The sequence below is a fragment of the Ruditapes philippinarum genome, unplaced genomic scaffold (assembly GCF_026571515.1).
Source record: "Ruditapes philippinarum isolate M1 unplaced genomic scaffold, ASM2657151v2 ctg1819_1_1_1_1, whole genome shotgun sequence".
NCBI classification, from domain to species: Eukaryota; Metazoa; Mollusca; class Bivalvia; order Venerida; family Veneridae; genus Ruditapes; species Ruditapes philippinarum.
In genome coordinates, this window is record NW_026866564.1 from 152502 (window position 1) to 169642 (window position 17141).

Sequence of the window (17141 nt, forward strand, 5' to 3'; positions counted from 1 at the left end):
TCCATGAAACTTTCTCAGGAACATCATACACCGGCTTGTTGAATCATTTTGATATTCAACATATTACGTATGGTTGAAATGAAGTCTAAAGTTTATAAAGTACACAAATTATTAAATATAACATCAAAGGAGTGAATCTTTAGATGATGAGGATGAGATCGACCCATTGTTTACTCGTACAAACTTAAGTTTCATTACAGTCTACTCACACACATCTTTCTTGATAAGAGCTATCTTAAAGTAGCATGCCTTCAGACTCATGCTTATTTTCATGAAAAAGTAGAAAATGTATTTAAAAGCAACACTTTGTGTGAAATGAACAAAGAAAGTAATTTACACGTCACAAGCGAAATTTAGAATCCATGCAAACCACCAAAAATGGGTTAAAATATGCAAAAATAGCTCTTATTGCTTTAGTCACGCAGTAGATATATGGTGATAAATACAGTAAAATCAGGCAATAATCAAACAAAAGAACGCAAATCGTTACTTTAAGCTTTTTCTTGTAGTCTAAGTAAACAAGTTAGATTTTCTCCAGTTTTTTTATTCATCTTTAGACATGCAACTTTAATTACCAGCAACATGCACGCCATTTAGGCAACAGTTTGTACATAAAAAATTACATTTTAACTTTTTTTTTTATTTTAAATGATTCATATGCAAGAATATGAAATATATTCTTTGTCAATGTAATAAGTTATTTGTAATTTAATCAATTTTATTTTATTGAAGGTTTTGGCAAAAGTTTTGTTGCTGAACATGCCCTTACAAGAGGCAATGGATTCCAAACGAATACATCATAAGTTGGCTGATAATACGTTGTATCTTGAAAAAGGCTTTCCAGAGGTAATGTTACTGAGCGAATTATTCAGTCATGCGTAAAATACCGCATTGTTTATATTTGTCCTTTTACTTAAATGTTATGCTTCAGAATACAACGTATATACAGGAATTGCCTATAACTTTTATTTTGTTATAACTTTCGAGACGTTTTTTATACTTTCTGGCGGACAAACTCACATTAGCCAATTCCGGATGACTTTTATTTGTGATAACCGTGAAGCCAATTTGGTTTGTTGCCCCTTTTTATTAAACTACTTGAAAATATTTTAATTTCAGGATATCAAAGAACTTTTAACCGATGCCGAAGGGAGAAAACATGTAGCTAAATTTTCAACTTCAAGACTTTTTTCTGTCGTTGAGTCTATATCGGTAGATGATAATGGAACCATGTTCGGATATGCGGATAAAAGGAAAAAACAAGGCAAAGCAAGCTACATGTATAGAACAGTTAAAGCAAAAAGTTAATACATAGTATATTTTTCTGTGGTGATTTCATATTTTATTTTTTACAAAATGGATCTCGCTTGAGTCTTATCAGCATTTAGAATATTTGTGATTGATATAAACGTGAGTATAGAGGTAAAGTACTTGACTAAAAGGTATGATACTTTGGCAAAAATATGAACGTGACCAAGGAGATGAACGTGACTGCAAAGAATGGAGTGTTACAAACGGCTTATGTCATCACCCGAATAGATTAAGTTTTAGTATTCATGTGAAATGGAAAACAAATCAGTGTGATGAGGTTTTCTGCAAGAGCATAATTTTGAACCACCATTTTAACAAAAATGTTTCGTCTTAAACGTGGTTCGTGTTACAAAAACTAATAGAAAAATATTTTCTTGTTGCACAACTTAAATATATCTATTTTACGATATAACTTTTTGTTTATTTCGTCACTTGTTGTGATTTAGTTCTGAATTTGTGACTTTATGCTAAATATTGTGTACACATTTTATTGAATAATATTGTCATTATTATTTATTGCAAAATTAGTGTACTTGTTATCATCGTTTTATTTTTAGACAAATTAAAAAAAAAAAATATTTTCATGAAATGAAAGAATAATTGGACGCGGGTTTTGCAAATTGCTTTTACAGACTGGTTGGTGATACATTTTTATGAAAGGGACGATGCACAATATTGAACATCATTCAGTTTAAAATATAATGAATATACATTTCTGTTTTTTTTATTGAAATTATTCATACGTCGGTTATATATTCCATTATTTGCATGCTAGAATAAACAAAATACTTACACTATTATACAAATATATTATTTTATAAGATCATGACAGATGGTTTTATGTTCAACACCATGACAGTCTTAAAGTCTGAACATTTTAAATTGACAAGGTCATTTTTATAAATTTTTGAAAATAAATTTGAATATAAAATTTGTTTGTCTTTTAAGACTACCAATACAAGCACGCCATGGTCTAGCATACAAACACAATAGCTGTAATCTCCATATATATGTATCCAACTTAAATTCAATGACAATGGCTTAGCAAAACGTATACATGATAAGACAATGGTTTTGCGTTATTGTACATTATTTTCAGAAGATTGAGTTCCAAAATATGAACATACGACCAAAAAGAGAAGATATGCAATCATAAGAACAGGTACAAATCTAACATCACATACATCTAAGGGCTATACACCAAGGTCTTATCATATTTCTTTGTTTCACAATAAAAGACATTACTCCTGTTTTTATATTAACATAGAATTTTTATTACTTTTGATAGTTTTGGAGTTTTGTTAAATGTTACACTTTTGTCTGCTATGAATCTGATATCTCGCTTTGTACAGAAAACACATTGTTATGGCTTGATGTTATAATGCTTGTGCGATTTTTCAATTTACAAATATAACTTTTATGTACTTCTAATCGTGCAGTTCATGTTAATATTTTTTTCCTGTTTTCTTATATTTCTCAACATGTTTCGCGTGATAAAATGTTTAACATGCTTCTCTGACTGTTTTTACATTTCTATTTCAAATTGTGCTGTAGTGTTTGCAGTGTTTGAACTGCTTTAAAATCTGCTTTTTGATCATGATTTTCTTTGTACTTTCACAATCTTGTCTGCTTCCAATGATGTCAATATACACCTTGTATACATAATTTCAAGTTCAGTATCGAGTAGAATATCTGTCAATTCTTGAGATAACAATTGAAGTTACCAATTTTGAGAGTTCTTTTAAATTCACATTTCATAACATTCAATAATCTTTGTAAGTCAATAGTTATAATATCTGTCTAGATCAAAGGGAAATCACTTTGATATACATGTAAGTTAAAGGAATACGGCGTTATCTTTACAAATCCTGCTCAAGTTGTTGACAAATGCACATTTTCCCTTTTTTTACGTTGTGACGATTGTATGGCGCGTCTGGTAGGAAATCAAAATCGTCTGCCAAGAAATGAAGACTTTGCTCCAGATGTCTTTCAATTAACATATCTGCATAACTCTGAAAATAAACATTTCATGCTATATAATTATATTGACAATTGTGAATGACAGTTTTAGACGTATGTAAATCAGAAAAAATCTGATAGAATGTCGATTGCTTGTATAAAAATCAGAAGAACAAGTAAAATGATAAGGCTTCTCAAGGTTAAATTAGGATTAGCTTCCAAATATGTTCTCACATAATAAGCCTGGCTTAATATTATGTAATAAAATCATAATTACATAAAATGAATTTTAAAAAAGTATGGCAATCATGGATCATATACCTTTAGTAAAGCTATCCATAAGGGGCACCAATCGCCAATATGTATAAAATTATATAAAATACAATGTAGGTGCACTAATACATTCAGTATCTAATTCATCAGAAATTCTATTAATGCTCCCGAAAGAAATGTATAGGGAAAATCTTTTTTTTTTTAATTGAATTGGTCTATTAAGAAAGGTTTGTTTGTCCATGAACAGGCTCAATCAAACCGAGCCTGCAACATTTTCAATTTTGCCGTGTGGGGCTATCTTTAGGGGTGTTTACTTTCTCTATTGTAATACAGTAAATAATCACGTTGATAATATTTAGTATCAGCCGCAACAGAATTTCATCTGAATGGTGCTGGCAAGTGTTAGATACATAATCCGTTATAACATATATTTATATAGCGGATAATAAAATATTCTAGAACAAATTATTATTCATCAAATAAATGTTCATACCAAATCACTCAGAACTCTATCAACAAGTCTTTCGTAACATTTTATAAGAAATTGAAATGTAAACATTTCTATTGTAATTAGTAATATTTCAAATACTTAAGAAAATCCGCTCATTGTAGACAAATCCACTTAAATTATCTAGTTCAAAATAATTAACATATGTAAATCATTATCGTTATCACTATCCACACTGTTAGTCTTATTATACAAAACAAATAAAAAAAAATAACGAAAGAAGAGAATAATGTTGTTTCAAGAATGAACATTGCAAACTCATTTGAATTAGCCTTCGTCTACATCATATTTTTAAATTAAAATCATCATGGTGATCTCAGTAAATGCTTTACCTCGGGTGTTAATGTCTGATCGGTCGGTGTAATATTCCTTGACTTGATAATACCAACAAAGTACTCCTGAAAGGAATATATAGAAAAAGGATAAACTAAATCAATGTTGCAAAGATACACAGATAATTTATACGTTTACCTTTGTACTATTTTAAAGGAGACAACATGCTCGACAAAATATATACTTGACGCAGTAAGAAAGTTAAAACAATATGATAAGTTTATATCTTGATCGTTATAAAGCAAAGCCTAAATGTCCAACATTATTACATTACATAACAGAAATCACCAACAGAAATTTACAGAAATTTTTGTTTCGGGAGAACAAAAGCCTATACTATTTACTTGTAAGTAATGCAATAATGATAAAAGTTATAGCAAAAACATTAAATATAAAAACTGGACGCGGACGCTGGTACTGGGAACAGTTAACGAAACAATAAGTTCTTATCTTATTGTAATTTGAATATTTGATAAGGGGGCATACAGCAATTGTCATGGTTGAAGATATAAAGAAACGAAACAAAGTCAAAGTACGATGTTCACAGCTCCCGTTCTGCTATTTATTTCTTCACATTTAAAAGTATATAAATTATATTAAATACTATTTTGATAAGAAATAAAATAAATTACATAATGGGAGCTGTGAACATTGAACTTTCATAAAGTATTATAAAAGCTATAAAAATAATCTAGTATATATACAGTATATTAAAATTATATACACAAAATGTACAGATGATTAAATATTACCTTACATCTTGCTATGTTGTATCTCATTACAAGGAGCTGAATACAGTCAAAGAGTCAACAGTCAAACTATGTTAAAAGCTTTTTTATTTATTTGATAAAAAGAAACATAGAAGTAAACAATAATAAAGCTAAACGTAAGGTTAGGAAGACATATTCTCCTGCGCATCGGCCGAATGTTTCACTATCGCTCACGTGTTTTCAGTGAGATGCGAAGCGAGCGTAAGGAAGACATAGAATACACATGCTTCATATGAAAGTGAAAATCAAAAGTTAAAACATTATTTATGAAAGCAATTGTAAACTGATGTGTACAAGTTACAGGTGAGGGCCTCAGAACATTAAAACCCTATGTATATTGTATAGAAATATATAACAATGATATATATTTATGTATGCAATAAATTATTGTAAAACTAGATATTAAGTATAATTTAGTAACAGTGACTTTCAATATATAATTTTTAGCCAAACTATTTTGTATTTTGTGAAAAATGTGTGACTTTCAAAAAAGATAAACATTGAAAAAAGATAAATAGTTATCACATTTTTAACGTTTAAAAGTTACTTTTATACTTAGGTTATGAATCTATCTACATGCAAGTATAAATGACTTTATCAAAATATTATTGACTTAGAACATGCTCAATGACACTGTTTTCAAAAGATTAAATATTTTTGACATAGGAAGAGAGTTCCATTGAGTAACGTCTTTTAAAACAAGCTATTTTTTCAGACCCACTGACCCCCGGAAGGTCATAAAACAAAAGCTTTTAATGTTATTGGCCAGTGAACAACTTTAAAGAAATTTTTAAAACACACCAAAAAAAATAACGATATTTTCAGAAATATAAAAATATTAGCATTTATCGGCCATAATTGGCATAGCAAAATCGTATAAAAAACATGCATTAAATTATCTTTTAAAAGGATAAAGATGGTTTCTTGTTCCTCCTTCCAGTGAACAAAAGTAAAACGTTATTTTCAATACACTCTTTACCGACTTTCCGCCATAGTTTGGATTGTAGAGAGAAATCCCGCTGAAAAGAAGACATTTTAATTATATATTTATTATCTAAAAGTAATTACATCGGAATAAGATACATTACTGTTTAAGAAATTGAACTGTGTTCATTATGTGCTTTTTTGTATATTTTATAATGTGCATTCTGAAGAATTCATCGTTTGATGAATTTACAATAAAATTATATTTTTTTTTATAAAAAATCAGCATATCATCATGAAAAGTACTTCGGAATAAAAAAGAGTCCTTCTTTAAGTGTTTAAGCAAACAATTAGTGTAACGTACCTGTTTCCTATGACAGCAAATTGGCAAGAAACAAATCATTATTTGAATGAATATAAATAAACAAATAAAGCCAGTGATTATCGTATATAGGATCCCAAGTTGTGAAAGTTTAATTTCCCTTCCTCTCGTAGCAGTACCAAAAACCCATGCCGCTTCATAAACTGCAATGATCAACGCTAAAAGTGGTAGCAGAAAAAACGTCCATGCAAAGTTTTTACGCCGGTAGAGATAATCGTATGAGCACACAATACTGTCCTTGTTCACAATATCGACAGTCGACTTTAACAGCTTTTCTGGAACCTGGAATAAGGAAAAGAATAACATTGCATACACATATTCGGATTCCTCTTTGGTTGTTGAGAAAACTATTATTTATTCATTGCACGATTAAAACATTTTGTTTATCTTTAACTACATCAGATTTCTTTGTTCGAAAAACATTTATTGCAACTTTTCAGCCCTTTCCGTTAATTTCCGAATAAGTACCTCGAACACAATAGTAAGAATACACAGAACAGATACGGTATTTCGGTCATACCTACGCTAAGAAACTAACCATGATAACATAATTTTACCTAAATTTACTGAATTTTTAGATACAAAAGTATAAAAAAACAACAGTGTAATGTTTTGTACTTAATGATATCATGGTTGTAGGAACCGAAAGTACAAAATGCCAACGTGTTGACATTAAGTCCGATTTGATCATAATTGTACGTCAGTGAGCATATTTAAATTAAAAACGGTTTTCAAACACAAATGTATCGAAACAGACTTTATTTTCCTTTGGATGTCAACTATAAACATTCGTTTTACATTATCTAGGATTACGCTCACATCTGAAACCATGTGGTACAACTACTTTCAATCCGTATTGACCTCAATGTTATTATAAATAACAGCTTAGGACGTTCCGATTGAAAAATCTTTTCATATAATGCAATTATAGAAACCACCGTATATGTGCCACCATTTGGTATTTTTTGAAATTTTGAATATCGCTGAAGAATTTTCCAGTGATAATCAAATCGTACCTTAACAGAATTTAACAGTTTTTATTTAAACAAAAACAAAGTATTAATATCTGGTTAGGGGCATCGCCTATCGACGAAAATAATTGAAACACAAATTGTCAAAAAAACAACAAGATACGAAGACGAAAACGCAAAAATATGCGAGAACGAAAATGCGAAAACACAATGCTGAAGATTAAAAGACACGACGAAAAAAACGCAGACTCAAGTTATATAACGGTCGATAATTATCGCATTTTTGTCATCGTGTCTTCAAATCTTCATCATTGTTTTTTTCGTATTTTTTTAATCGTTTTCTTAATAGCCTTACGTGCTTTCGCAGTTCGTACTTTCAAGTTTTCACCTTCCGTATATATCAGCATAACTAGAGGAACATTTGCTCGCTATCAGCAACATTAAAATGACAATAAATACTTAAATATCACCAAGGGGGTCTAGACATGAATATTTTTTAGCAATCGTGTGTTTAATATCTAATACTGTTATAATTAAATGGACATTTATTTTTATGTTAATGATTTAAAGCATTTAAGACATTTGATTTATAACCGTATGCTAGGGTTGCATAGACACATAGCAGAATGAAAACTGTTTAATACAATTAATTGAAACTAAGCTACTTGTAAAATTATAATAACAGACTTGTTTTCTAGCGAAAAATGATTAGGGTAATCGACCTAATTTTCGAGTTATCTGTCCTTGAATTTGAAATTTGAAAAAAAGAGAATTAAAGTTTTCGTTATATTTCAGGGCAATGAATATAAATTTAATTTAGTATCAAAAGGTGAGAGATGGCCTAGTGGTTATAAAACTCATGGACACTGGTTGTGAAACTCTGACTTACAACATAGTGAACATGAGTTTTAGCTTTTTGTAAGGGATTTACTTTAGAGGTTAAAGATACAAAAAATAAATAAACCTAAATGGCAACAAACTGAATGGATAAAATATGTAATTAGATAGAATCGAAACACGAGGCTATCTGATATGTACGAGGGGCGTAGCTCCGAGTATAAATCAGATTGCCGAGTGTTTTGATCTTTTTTTCTTTTGTATCATAGTCAAACATAAAAACACGTTCTATAGCACGGTCTAAATCTAACACATTTTTAACAGTAAGGTCTCCAAACTATGATACAGTTGCTTTTAGCGATTATAATCATTGGATAAAGACATACCTCAACCTTGTTTTCCTTCAGTTTTTCTATGATGTTATCATCAATTAAGAATCTGTATTTGGCAGGTCTGACGACACTTATTAAGTTATCACGTACAGCCGGAATTATAAAACAATAACCATTCTCGTCTAAAATGTATAAATATTAAATGACAGTTCATCGATTTGAATCGATTTGATATTATTTGCATATATTTCTGTATTTAAGTTAATGCCTTGAAATATAAATAATGTTATATCTGTGATATTTGATCTAAATATATTGGATCTAAATATTCATTATTTATATGTACATTTAATTTATATGATAATATAATTTCATTCATGCTTAGGCAAAGTTTTATTCCCTGATATTAACACTTTACACAGAACACGTAAAAACGTGTAACAAAAGATGTATTAAGATTTTTATAAACATGTTATTTTAAGTCCAGTTTTATCACGTTAATATTAAATATCCATTCCATGAGGATTAACAGTGGAGAATATATGAGATGATAAATTTGATCTTGATGCTAATCCTTATTTCTTAGTTTGTCTTGGTTTACATATTAAGTTTGATTAAGATATATGTATCAGTTTTAATAATGAATATGTCAAAATGAATCTTTGAAAATGAAAACTAAATTATAATAAATTATTGTTGGAAAAGAGACATGTCTATATAAAACTTTTATTTAAAAGGTTTAACTTACATTGTTTGTTAAAAGCCCGAATGTTGAGAGAGAATAAACCGTCATCGGTAGCTAGATAAAAATGTAAAATAAGATTTTAAAAAGTAAAGTAAAATGCATATAACCCGTGTAAAACAACATTTGTTCTGAAATAATATGTTTTGACATATGTTAGATTTCAGGAATTATGTCTGTTGAAAGAAAGTTTAAAGTTTGGAAGGACTTTAAATGCCGTTTACGGCAGGGTACCCAATTAATCTTCATACAAGATTGCATGTTTTTATCAGCATGCTGCAGTTTCTTAACTTACTTCTGCAAAGTTCGATTTCTTTAGATATGCAAGTGGAATAGATCAACAGTAGAGATTTCACTGCACATTTTTCGCGCATTAACATCTGCAGAAGCACAAGATTCTAAGAAGTCCGAAGGCTTCTACAAATGTAATTGCTCACAAAAAGGGACATAAACAGGTTAAGTAAGATTTAGAAAAGTAAAGTTAAATGTATATAATCCGTGTAAAGCTACACTTTTGGTTTATGCATAAGCGCTATTCTTGTATAAAAGTATAATTATGCCTCAATAGCAGACGATGCAATTTTCAATTAAAATGATCGAAATTGATTTTTTCTCTTTAACAATATCTAATTAAGCATACTTTATAACAGAAGACTGACTTACAAAGTAAAATCATTGCTTTTATATTTAATGGGTTCGTCTTCACAGGTAAAGAAGCGTTAAAAAATAAGCACGACTATGTTTACACGCACTATGGCATATAGATACTGGCGGCAGTAAAGTTTATCAGGCTTACATGAACATAAAAGATACACGCACAATAGAACTAAAGGATTAGGCTATAGAAATAAATTGATATTTCCTATTTTATCATTAAAGGAGACAATATTCTAGTTAATGAAGGGGAAGACTCATACAGTACATTATATGCTCGCACTACTTTTGGACTACTCCATGCAATTAAAAGACCTCAATACATTTCAATAAACCTTACTTTTTATTAATCCAATCTTTGTCAAAATTAAGGATGCTCTCTGTAAAATATGTTAAGGTAAATAGGTATAATTTAATACATGTAGTTGTAAGAATTTAAATTATTAAGATATAAGTGTTCTTTCGTTATATACAACATTTATTCATAAGACATACCAGGACGTAAGAGTGAAGCTGCAATTTTGGCTGGCACATCTAATCCCGGAATAGTTGCATCAATGTAGGTCAAGGCCACAAGTGTAGGCGGTATCTCACACTCTTCTAGCAATACAGGCACAATACAGCTATAGCCACAACCCATAGAGTTTATAAATGCGGCGTCAGTTTCATACTTACACCAACCACTTTCGAGAAAATTTGGTGTCAGAAAGAGTAATACCTTTAATGAAGACATCATTCCTTCTCGTATATTTACTGTTATATCCTTCCCACCCTGAAAGTCCCGTTCATCAAATACACACTGTAAACCAAATCTCTTTTCGACGTCCTCAATTACTGAATGAACACGTTCTCTGTCTAAACTGGTGTAAGAAACAAAGAAATGCTTTATTTTACCTTCGGGTAAAGCTGGTATCTTAGCTTTTAAATCCTGATCACGACAATCATTTGCAGAATATTCTGAATTATTTTCTGTACTCGTAGCCATGATTACACAGCTATATGTCTGTGAAAATGAAATTAATTCTAAAAATAGATAACGGAAATGCCAGCGTGCTTCCAAATGTCAATAATGGCGTGTCGAAATTTACTGCTCGCTGCTTGTTTAGTCGGATATATACCCTGTAAACATGCAGTGGTTGGGCCAACCACGGAAAAACGTCATAGGAAAATCGTTGTTGGGCCATGGTTGGTCCAACTCTAATTAACATGTACTATAAATGAAGTTGTTGGCCCAACATCGAACCAACCATAAGTTAACGCCAGCGACATTTCTGCATTGGCCCAATAACGATAAATATGTACTTTAAAACAGATGTTGGGCCAACGTTTGACAAACGATACATTTTCGTCAAATATATGACTGCACCTGACCCAATTTTTTTTTTTAAAGACAGATATGCATGTAGATATTTTACTGTATATAAACAGTACACTACAATGAGTAAAGACTAAAGTTTATAAAGTTTTTTTGAAGTCATGTTCAATATTGTCACATTCAAGAAATACTCATATAAATTAAATGAGAAATGTAAGAAATAATTACTTTTTGAGTCTAGAAATGACCAAAGCCCAGGCTATGCAGTAGTAGGGAATATGTATCAATAGATCTATAGAAATCTTGAAGATCTGATGTATAATCTAAAGCAATTATACATGTGCTGGAATAACCATAATAAACCTCCGGAATATTCCACTCTGAACTCTAATTAACCTCTGGTTATGTTATCAATAAATGGAACTAGGATCATTTTGGCACTACCCATCCTTTCCCTCGCTTGATTTCGAAGCTGCGTGGACGTGTTTAGAGATAGATCTAAATAAATTTGTATTAGACTGCAATTTCTCAACACTGAAAAATGTAAGTAGATCTAGAGTTATTTTTACTTTAATCTTTTAAATAAACCCTTCTAATATAGTAATGTATTTAAACCTGCACGGAATTAGTGTTTTAAAACCTGTTATACTATCCACGTGACCAGGTCATGTGATTAATACAAAATGGCGGATTGGTAAAGGAAAATACTTTGATGTTTTCAGGTAAACAAGCCAGAATGAATTTGATTTTTGTAATGAAATTAAAACCATTTAATTATATCAGTGTTTATCAGCTTAAAATATGATATGTTTATAGTTTTACATCTGAATTTATTGTGCTAACTGCAAAAAAATGCAAGTTAGTAAAAACTGACAAGCTACAATTAGCACTGCAGTGTTAAGCTCATACAATCTGTTCTGAGTATAAATAGGTAATTGCATATAATTGATTATGAGTTATTTGCAAAATTCTGCTTTGTTACTAGACTTTTTAACAGTTACACCACTCATTGCAGTAGAGTGTATACGAAACTTTGTGTAAATTCAATTTGAAGTGTAATTTCGCATTAAACACAAATTACTTTACCCGACTGCAAAAATTGTTTTTATTTCATTTCAGACAGCAAATTTATGTCTAATTGGGAGAGCATTGTTCGCCTTGTTATGTCTCACACTTTGTCTCAGGAAGTTGCTCTAGAATACAACTGGGTTGGAAAAGGCTAAAAAAAAACATTCGAAAAACTTAGACTTAAAAAAGTCATATTAGGTTTGTATTTTTACTTTTTCAAAGGTGATTTCACCGGTGCTAGAAAATTATTTTACACCGTGGGTGTAAGATGTGACTCTTGTGTTGTAAATGATCATCATAACTCTATTTGTATTTTTAGGTTAAAATTTTTAATTATTTCAAATATCTCTGTTACTATTAAAATTGACTTGTAATTTAAAATATTTCTTTACTATCAAAGTCTCATCCCCTTAGCTCTATTTGCATTTTGACAGATTTATGTGCTTTTTTACTAGTAAATTATAATTAGTAGTGTATATTTAAATAAAATCAGTAAACTGTATAAATTTCAGATGCTGTAAGAGGAAGAAGACAGGGGTCTACTAATAATGAAATCGAGAAGACAATGAAGGAGTGCCTAAGATATGCCAAGGATAGGGAAGGCGGGCGGAGGAAAAGATTGACTAAAAAGTTGCAACAACAAAGAGAAGAAAATGAAAATGATATGTGAACAACATTTAGTAATAAATTGTAGTAATTAGTATATATTTTGTTCTTTTATGAAAACAAGGCATTGGGCCAACGAAGGGCCAATGTTTATTGTAGGAAACCAGTCATTGGGCCAACGGGGGCCAACAAGAAGAAGGGAAACCAGTTGTTGGGCCAACAGAGGGCCAACGATAGGAAGGAAAACCAGTCATTTGGCCAATGGAGGGTCAATGATAAGAGTAGGAAAGCAGTCGTTGGGCCAACCATATACCAACCGTTGGCCCAACGTTGCCCCAATTAGCAAATTGACATTGGGCCAACGTTGGCATTATGTGTTGGGCCAACAAAGCAAATGTAATTGGCCCAACGTTGGGCCAACTACTGTCTGCTATCTGGGTATGCTCTATAACTACCGTAAGTTCTTGTAATTGTATTTTTTATAGTTCGTTCAAATGATATGTATAGTTCGTTTAAATGATATGTGACTTTTTGAATTATTCCAGAAATCATTTTAAAATAAGTGCTTTCTTTTACATGATTTTTCTGTGTTTTCTAAAATAACATACATGTACTTCTATCATTACACGCGTGTGTTCAATATGACGGCACTTTTGCTCAATATAAAGCGGGGCGATGTTTATAAATGAAAATAAGACTGTAAACTTATTCTTTTTGGTTGTTTAATTTAGTAATGTGTTATAACGATATATAAATGTCTGTCCTTATCAAATTAATTTAAGATAAACTAGTCCTCGAAAGAAAATGCACTTAAGCTAGCCAGAGAATCATTTTGCTTTGAACAGTCATTTCATAAGAAGGTTTTGTTTCACACCTTATAGACTATAACCAATGAACCTTCAGCGTGTTAACCACGTGATGTTCCGATGCTGATAGAAATCAGTATTGGACCGAATCTTATTCGTTAAGCCTCTTTTTTATTTCCAGAGTCCAAATAAAATTCATATCAAATGCATATTGTAACCAATATAGTTTTGTTCCCATTTTCAGAGCTCAAAATATTTATATCAAATGCATATTTACCCATTATAGTTTCGTTCCAATTTTTGGAGTCCAAAATATCTATATAAAATGCATATTGACATCCAAGAGGTCATTGTACCTCAAATATCACATTGACATCAGTATGACGGTAACATTTAGCGCGTCTAGATCTGATCGCTATGTTTACATAACCAAATGACGTCACGTCAAAATATATGCACTGTCGTTTATTGCACATGTACCCAACCGTCAAATATGAAAATAATATATATTTGTTTGGATCAAATAATGGAATATATTGGAGGGTCACGAGGCACAAATACAGATTGTTGTTAGGTTAGATTTATCAATTTATAATAATGAATTCTATTGAATGAGTACACAACTTTAAAACCTATATTAGACGAGGCACAAACAGAATCTGATATAGGTTTTGCAGCTGTTTACGAGTCCAATAGAATCAGTATTGTACTCAAAATTGTGTGATAACTTCAAAATGTCATACGAAAACAAATGTCATATCTTATAATGTAAAATTCGAGTCATTGAAAAATTAAAAGTTTATGTCAATTGTTGTGTGGATATTACATCTGAGTACACATTGTGAAATAGATATATAGATAATAGACATGCATTACAATAGAAATGATTTACGGTATTGTATTATCTGTATTTTTTCCCAAGTAATTCCAGATCGCTAAATTTATTATTTTCAGAAAACAGGACTCTATCCAAGTACAGTGTGTTTCTATCATTGAAATCTCTCACTGGCATAATGTTTTTATTTTATATGTATTTAAAGCGGTATTCAAACATTGAACTTAATAATATAATATTAAAATAAAAAATTTTTATATGTATATTTTATTTGTATTTTCTTTGCAGACACGGATTACATTCAATGACGAGCCATCAATTTATTCACAACTAAATTGGACATGTCCAGCTGATAAGCCTTTCATAATGAAAACCGGAAATCGGTCTATTTGTGTTTCATCATGTGGACCTACAATGGTCGCAGATGGTAAAAACTGTATAAAAGTTGAAGATTGTAACAAACCTGTGCTGTCGGATGGATACTGCATGGAAATGTGTGACGAAGGCTATTTGTATGTAACGTTTGACCAATTCCTTTGCCAAGACTGTGGGACCGAATATTGTTCATATGGAGTGGAAAATATTGCGCAGAAATTGTGTGTAAAGAAATCAGTTCTAATTTTGATATTAGTATGTTGTGTCACTGGAACAATTCTATATATCGCCTTTCTGCTGATGTTCTTCTCAACGTGGCAATTCCCATGTATTAAAATGGTACGTAAAATTACTGTGGATAAAAAAATTCCGAAGAAAAACAACAACAATCAGTTACATGTATAAAGGGTATATCAATTTCAAAAACCAAGATTTGTAACAGATTTAATAAAAAATAATGATGTTCGTTTGTTAACTTAGACGAGTCCAACCGAGCACTGACTTTTTAAAGGAGCTCCAATGAGATCAAAAAGTCTTAATTAATTTAAAATGCTTGCATTGAAATGGAACAAAAAACTGCAAAGTATAATTATTATAGAGAAATATACTCAAAATCAAATATAATATTTTCTTTGTGACTCCTTGTCTGATTCGAGTGAAAATCGTTGCAAAGCTTTTCTTTTTTAAGACATTTTGCAGAAAAACAAAAAGATTATTCTGTAATACGGAATGAGGGAATGATCTGAAACTTTGCTTGAGACCAGACATACATCAAATTGTAAAAAAAACTCGGGAAAATATTTCCATTCCCGTCATGTCAGAAAACAAACAAACAAATAAACAAAGCAATACACTCAGTGGAGTCCCTTTGAAATTGCATATTAGATTTAATAAATTAATATGCCGATACAATCTCATGAAAAAAACAACAACAAACTTTGTCGTTCGTATTTCAGTTGGCTTTGAATGATAATGAAGAGACATGGTGAGAGTGGGTGTATATTCATATTCATTTAATATTAAAACTCGTTGAAAAACATGTTTTTTTTTTTTTTTTTTTTTTTTTTTTTTTGGGGGGGGGGTATGATTTTAAATAAATTCAAATTAATATGGCTGCTAAATTGAACTGTCAAATCTTTCTTTTATAACCAATCTTGAACATTGCTTTGAGACACCTGATTTCAACAAAATGTCAGTTTTAGATATTTTGATTGTCTTGACGTTAACACTTCGTAAAGAAAAAAAGCAACAGGCGCATGCGCACAGTGACCTGAAAATTGAAAATGAAATGAAATGATTTATATCAGATAGTACATAAATAGCTGTGATATAAATATCCAGTGATATTTTCTATTTCAGATTATGTGGATTAAATCAAGGAATCAGCTACAAAAGACTTCGTCACGTGACATATTGTGTAATGATGACGTCACAATGACTGAGTGTGTGTAAATTAAATCGTACAGACACGTTATTCCAACGTCTCACGTTCTTTGTAGTATCAGATTTAAGTCCACCGACAGCGGTATACATGTGTCGTTAAGATATACTTTTAATTTCCTATGTTTTTCCAAAGATATACTTTTAATTTCCTATGTTTTTCCAAAGATATACTTTTAATTTCCTATGTTTTTCCAAAACACGGGGATATCTTTAAAAAGACACACACATGTTACTGGAATTTTGACAACATGGTCATTTTCTTATGAATACATATATTTTTTTTCTTCTGATAAATATTTGATAAATAAAAAAGAAATACCTAAAACCCAACAACCTTAAAACCCAGAAGTTAAAGATAGTTTGATTTGTTGCATTTTTACTGAAGTGCTAACTTAAGTGCTCGGGATTATAATCTTAAGAATGAGAATGGTTTATACATTATGTGTATTTGTGATGTTTTATCATGGGCAATCGATGATAATTTTATCTATGTAAAGAATGTCGCTTACATCTGCATGGATTCAAATGAGTATAATAGTAATTAGCTATAATGAAAATATATATATATATATATAATTTGGTATGGTACTTATGGTATGGTATTTTGGCATTTATATATATATATATAATTATAAATAAAACATATAACGAAAATGCCTATATCGGACATTAATTAGTTTTGCCAGAATAGCGCTAA

At 30.5% G+C, this 17141-nt stretch overlaps 3 protein-coding genes and 1 long non-coding RNA gene across 4 annotated transcripts in view; 3 read left to right on the forward strand and 1 right to left on the reverse strand.

The window, feature by feature from the left end:
• Positions 1 to 2242, forward strand: part of LOC132732922 (glutathione hydrolase 1 proenzyme-like) — a 48127-nt gene extending 45885 nt beyond the window's left edge. The window contains exons 14-15 of the mRNA XM_060719447.1: positions 733 to 846; positions 1120 to 2242. Of these exons, the coding sequence (XP_060575430.1) occupies positions 733 to 846; positions 1120 to 1308 (303 nt within the window). The 3' untranslated portion in view covers positions 1309 to 2242. The remainder of the gene's footprint in view (positions 1 to 732; positions 847 to 1119) is intronic.
• On the reverse strand, positions 2106 to 11082 carry LOC132732926 (uncharacterized). The gene is made up of 8 exons (XM_060719451.1): positions 10492 to 11082; positions 9349 to 9399; positions 8655 to 8782; positions 6443 to 6742; positions 6069 to 6173; positions 5137 to 5172; positions 4384 to 4449; positions 2106 to 3323 (listed from the first exon to the last, which is right to left on the reverse strand). The coding sequence occupies exons 1-8, from the start codon at positions 10979 to 10981 to the stop codon at positions 3171 to 3173; spliced, it is 1329 nt and encodes a 442-aa protein (XP_060575434.1). The 5' UTR covers positions 10982 to 11082; the 3' UTR covers positions 2106 to 3170.
• On the forward strand, positions 11040 to 16475 carry LOC132732932 (uncharacterized). The gene is made up of 4 exons (XM_060719457.1): positions 11040 to 11111; positions 13425 to 13441; positions 14915 to 15340; positions 16361 to 16475. The coding sequence occupies exons 1-4, from the start codon at positions 11057 to 11059 to the stop codon at positions 16451 to 16453; spliced, it is 591 nt and encodes a 196-aa protein (XP_060575440.1). The 5' UTR covers positions 11040 to 11056; the 3' UTR covers positions 16454 to 16475.
• LOC132732935 (uncharacterized) lies at positions 11208 to 13418 on the forward strand. Its single transcript, XR_009626112.1, has 3 exons — positions 11208 to 12033; positions 12431 to 12577; positions 12892 to 13418. It is a non-coding gene; the product is annotated as an uncharacterized LOC132732935 (long non-coding RNA).
• Positions 16476 to 17141: the final 666 nt, after the last annotated feature.

Coding starts and splice junctions, on each gene's coding strand:
- LOC132732926 (XM_060719451.1), bottom strand. CDS start 10,981: ATGGCTACGAGTACAGAAAATAATTCAGAATATTCTGCAAATGATTGT. Junction 9,400..10,491: donor AGCTTCACTCTTACGTCCTG/GTATGTCTTATG, acceptor ATTTTTATCTAG/CTACCGATGACGGTTTATTC. Junction 5,173..6,068: donor GGAGGAACAAGAAACCATCT/TTATCCTTTTAA, acceptor GACTGTATTCAG/CTCCTTGTAATGAGATACAA.
- LOC132732932 (XM_060719457.1), top strand. CDS start 11,057: ATGTCAATAATGGCGTGTCGAAATTTACTGCTCGCTGCTTGTTTAGTC. Junction 15,341..16,360: donor AATTCCCATGTATTAAAATG/GTACGTAAAATT, acceptor TTTCTATTTCAG/ATTATGTGGATTAAATCAAG.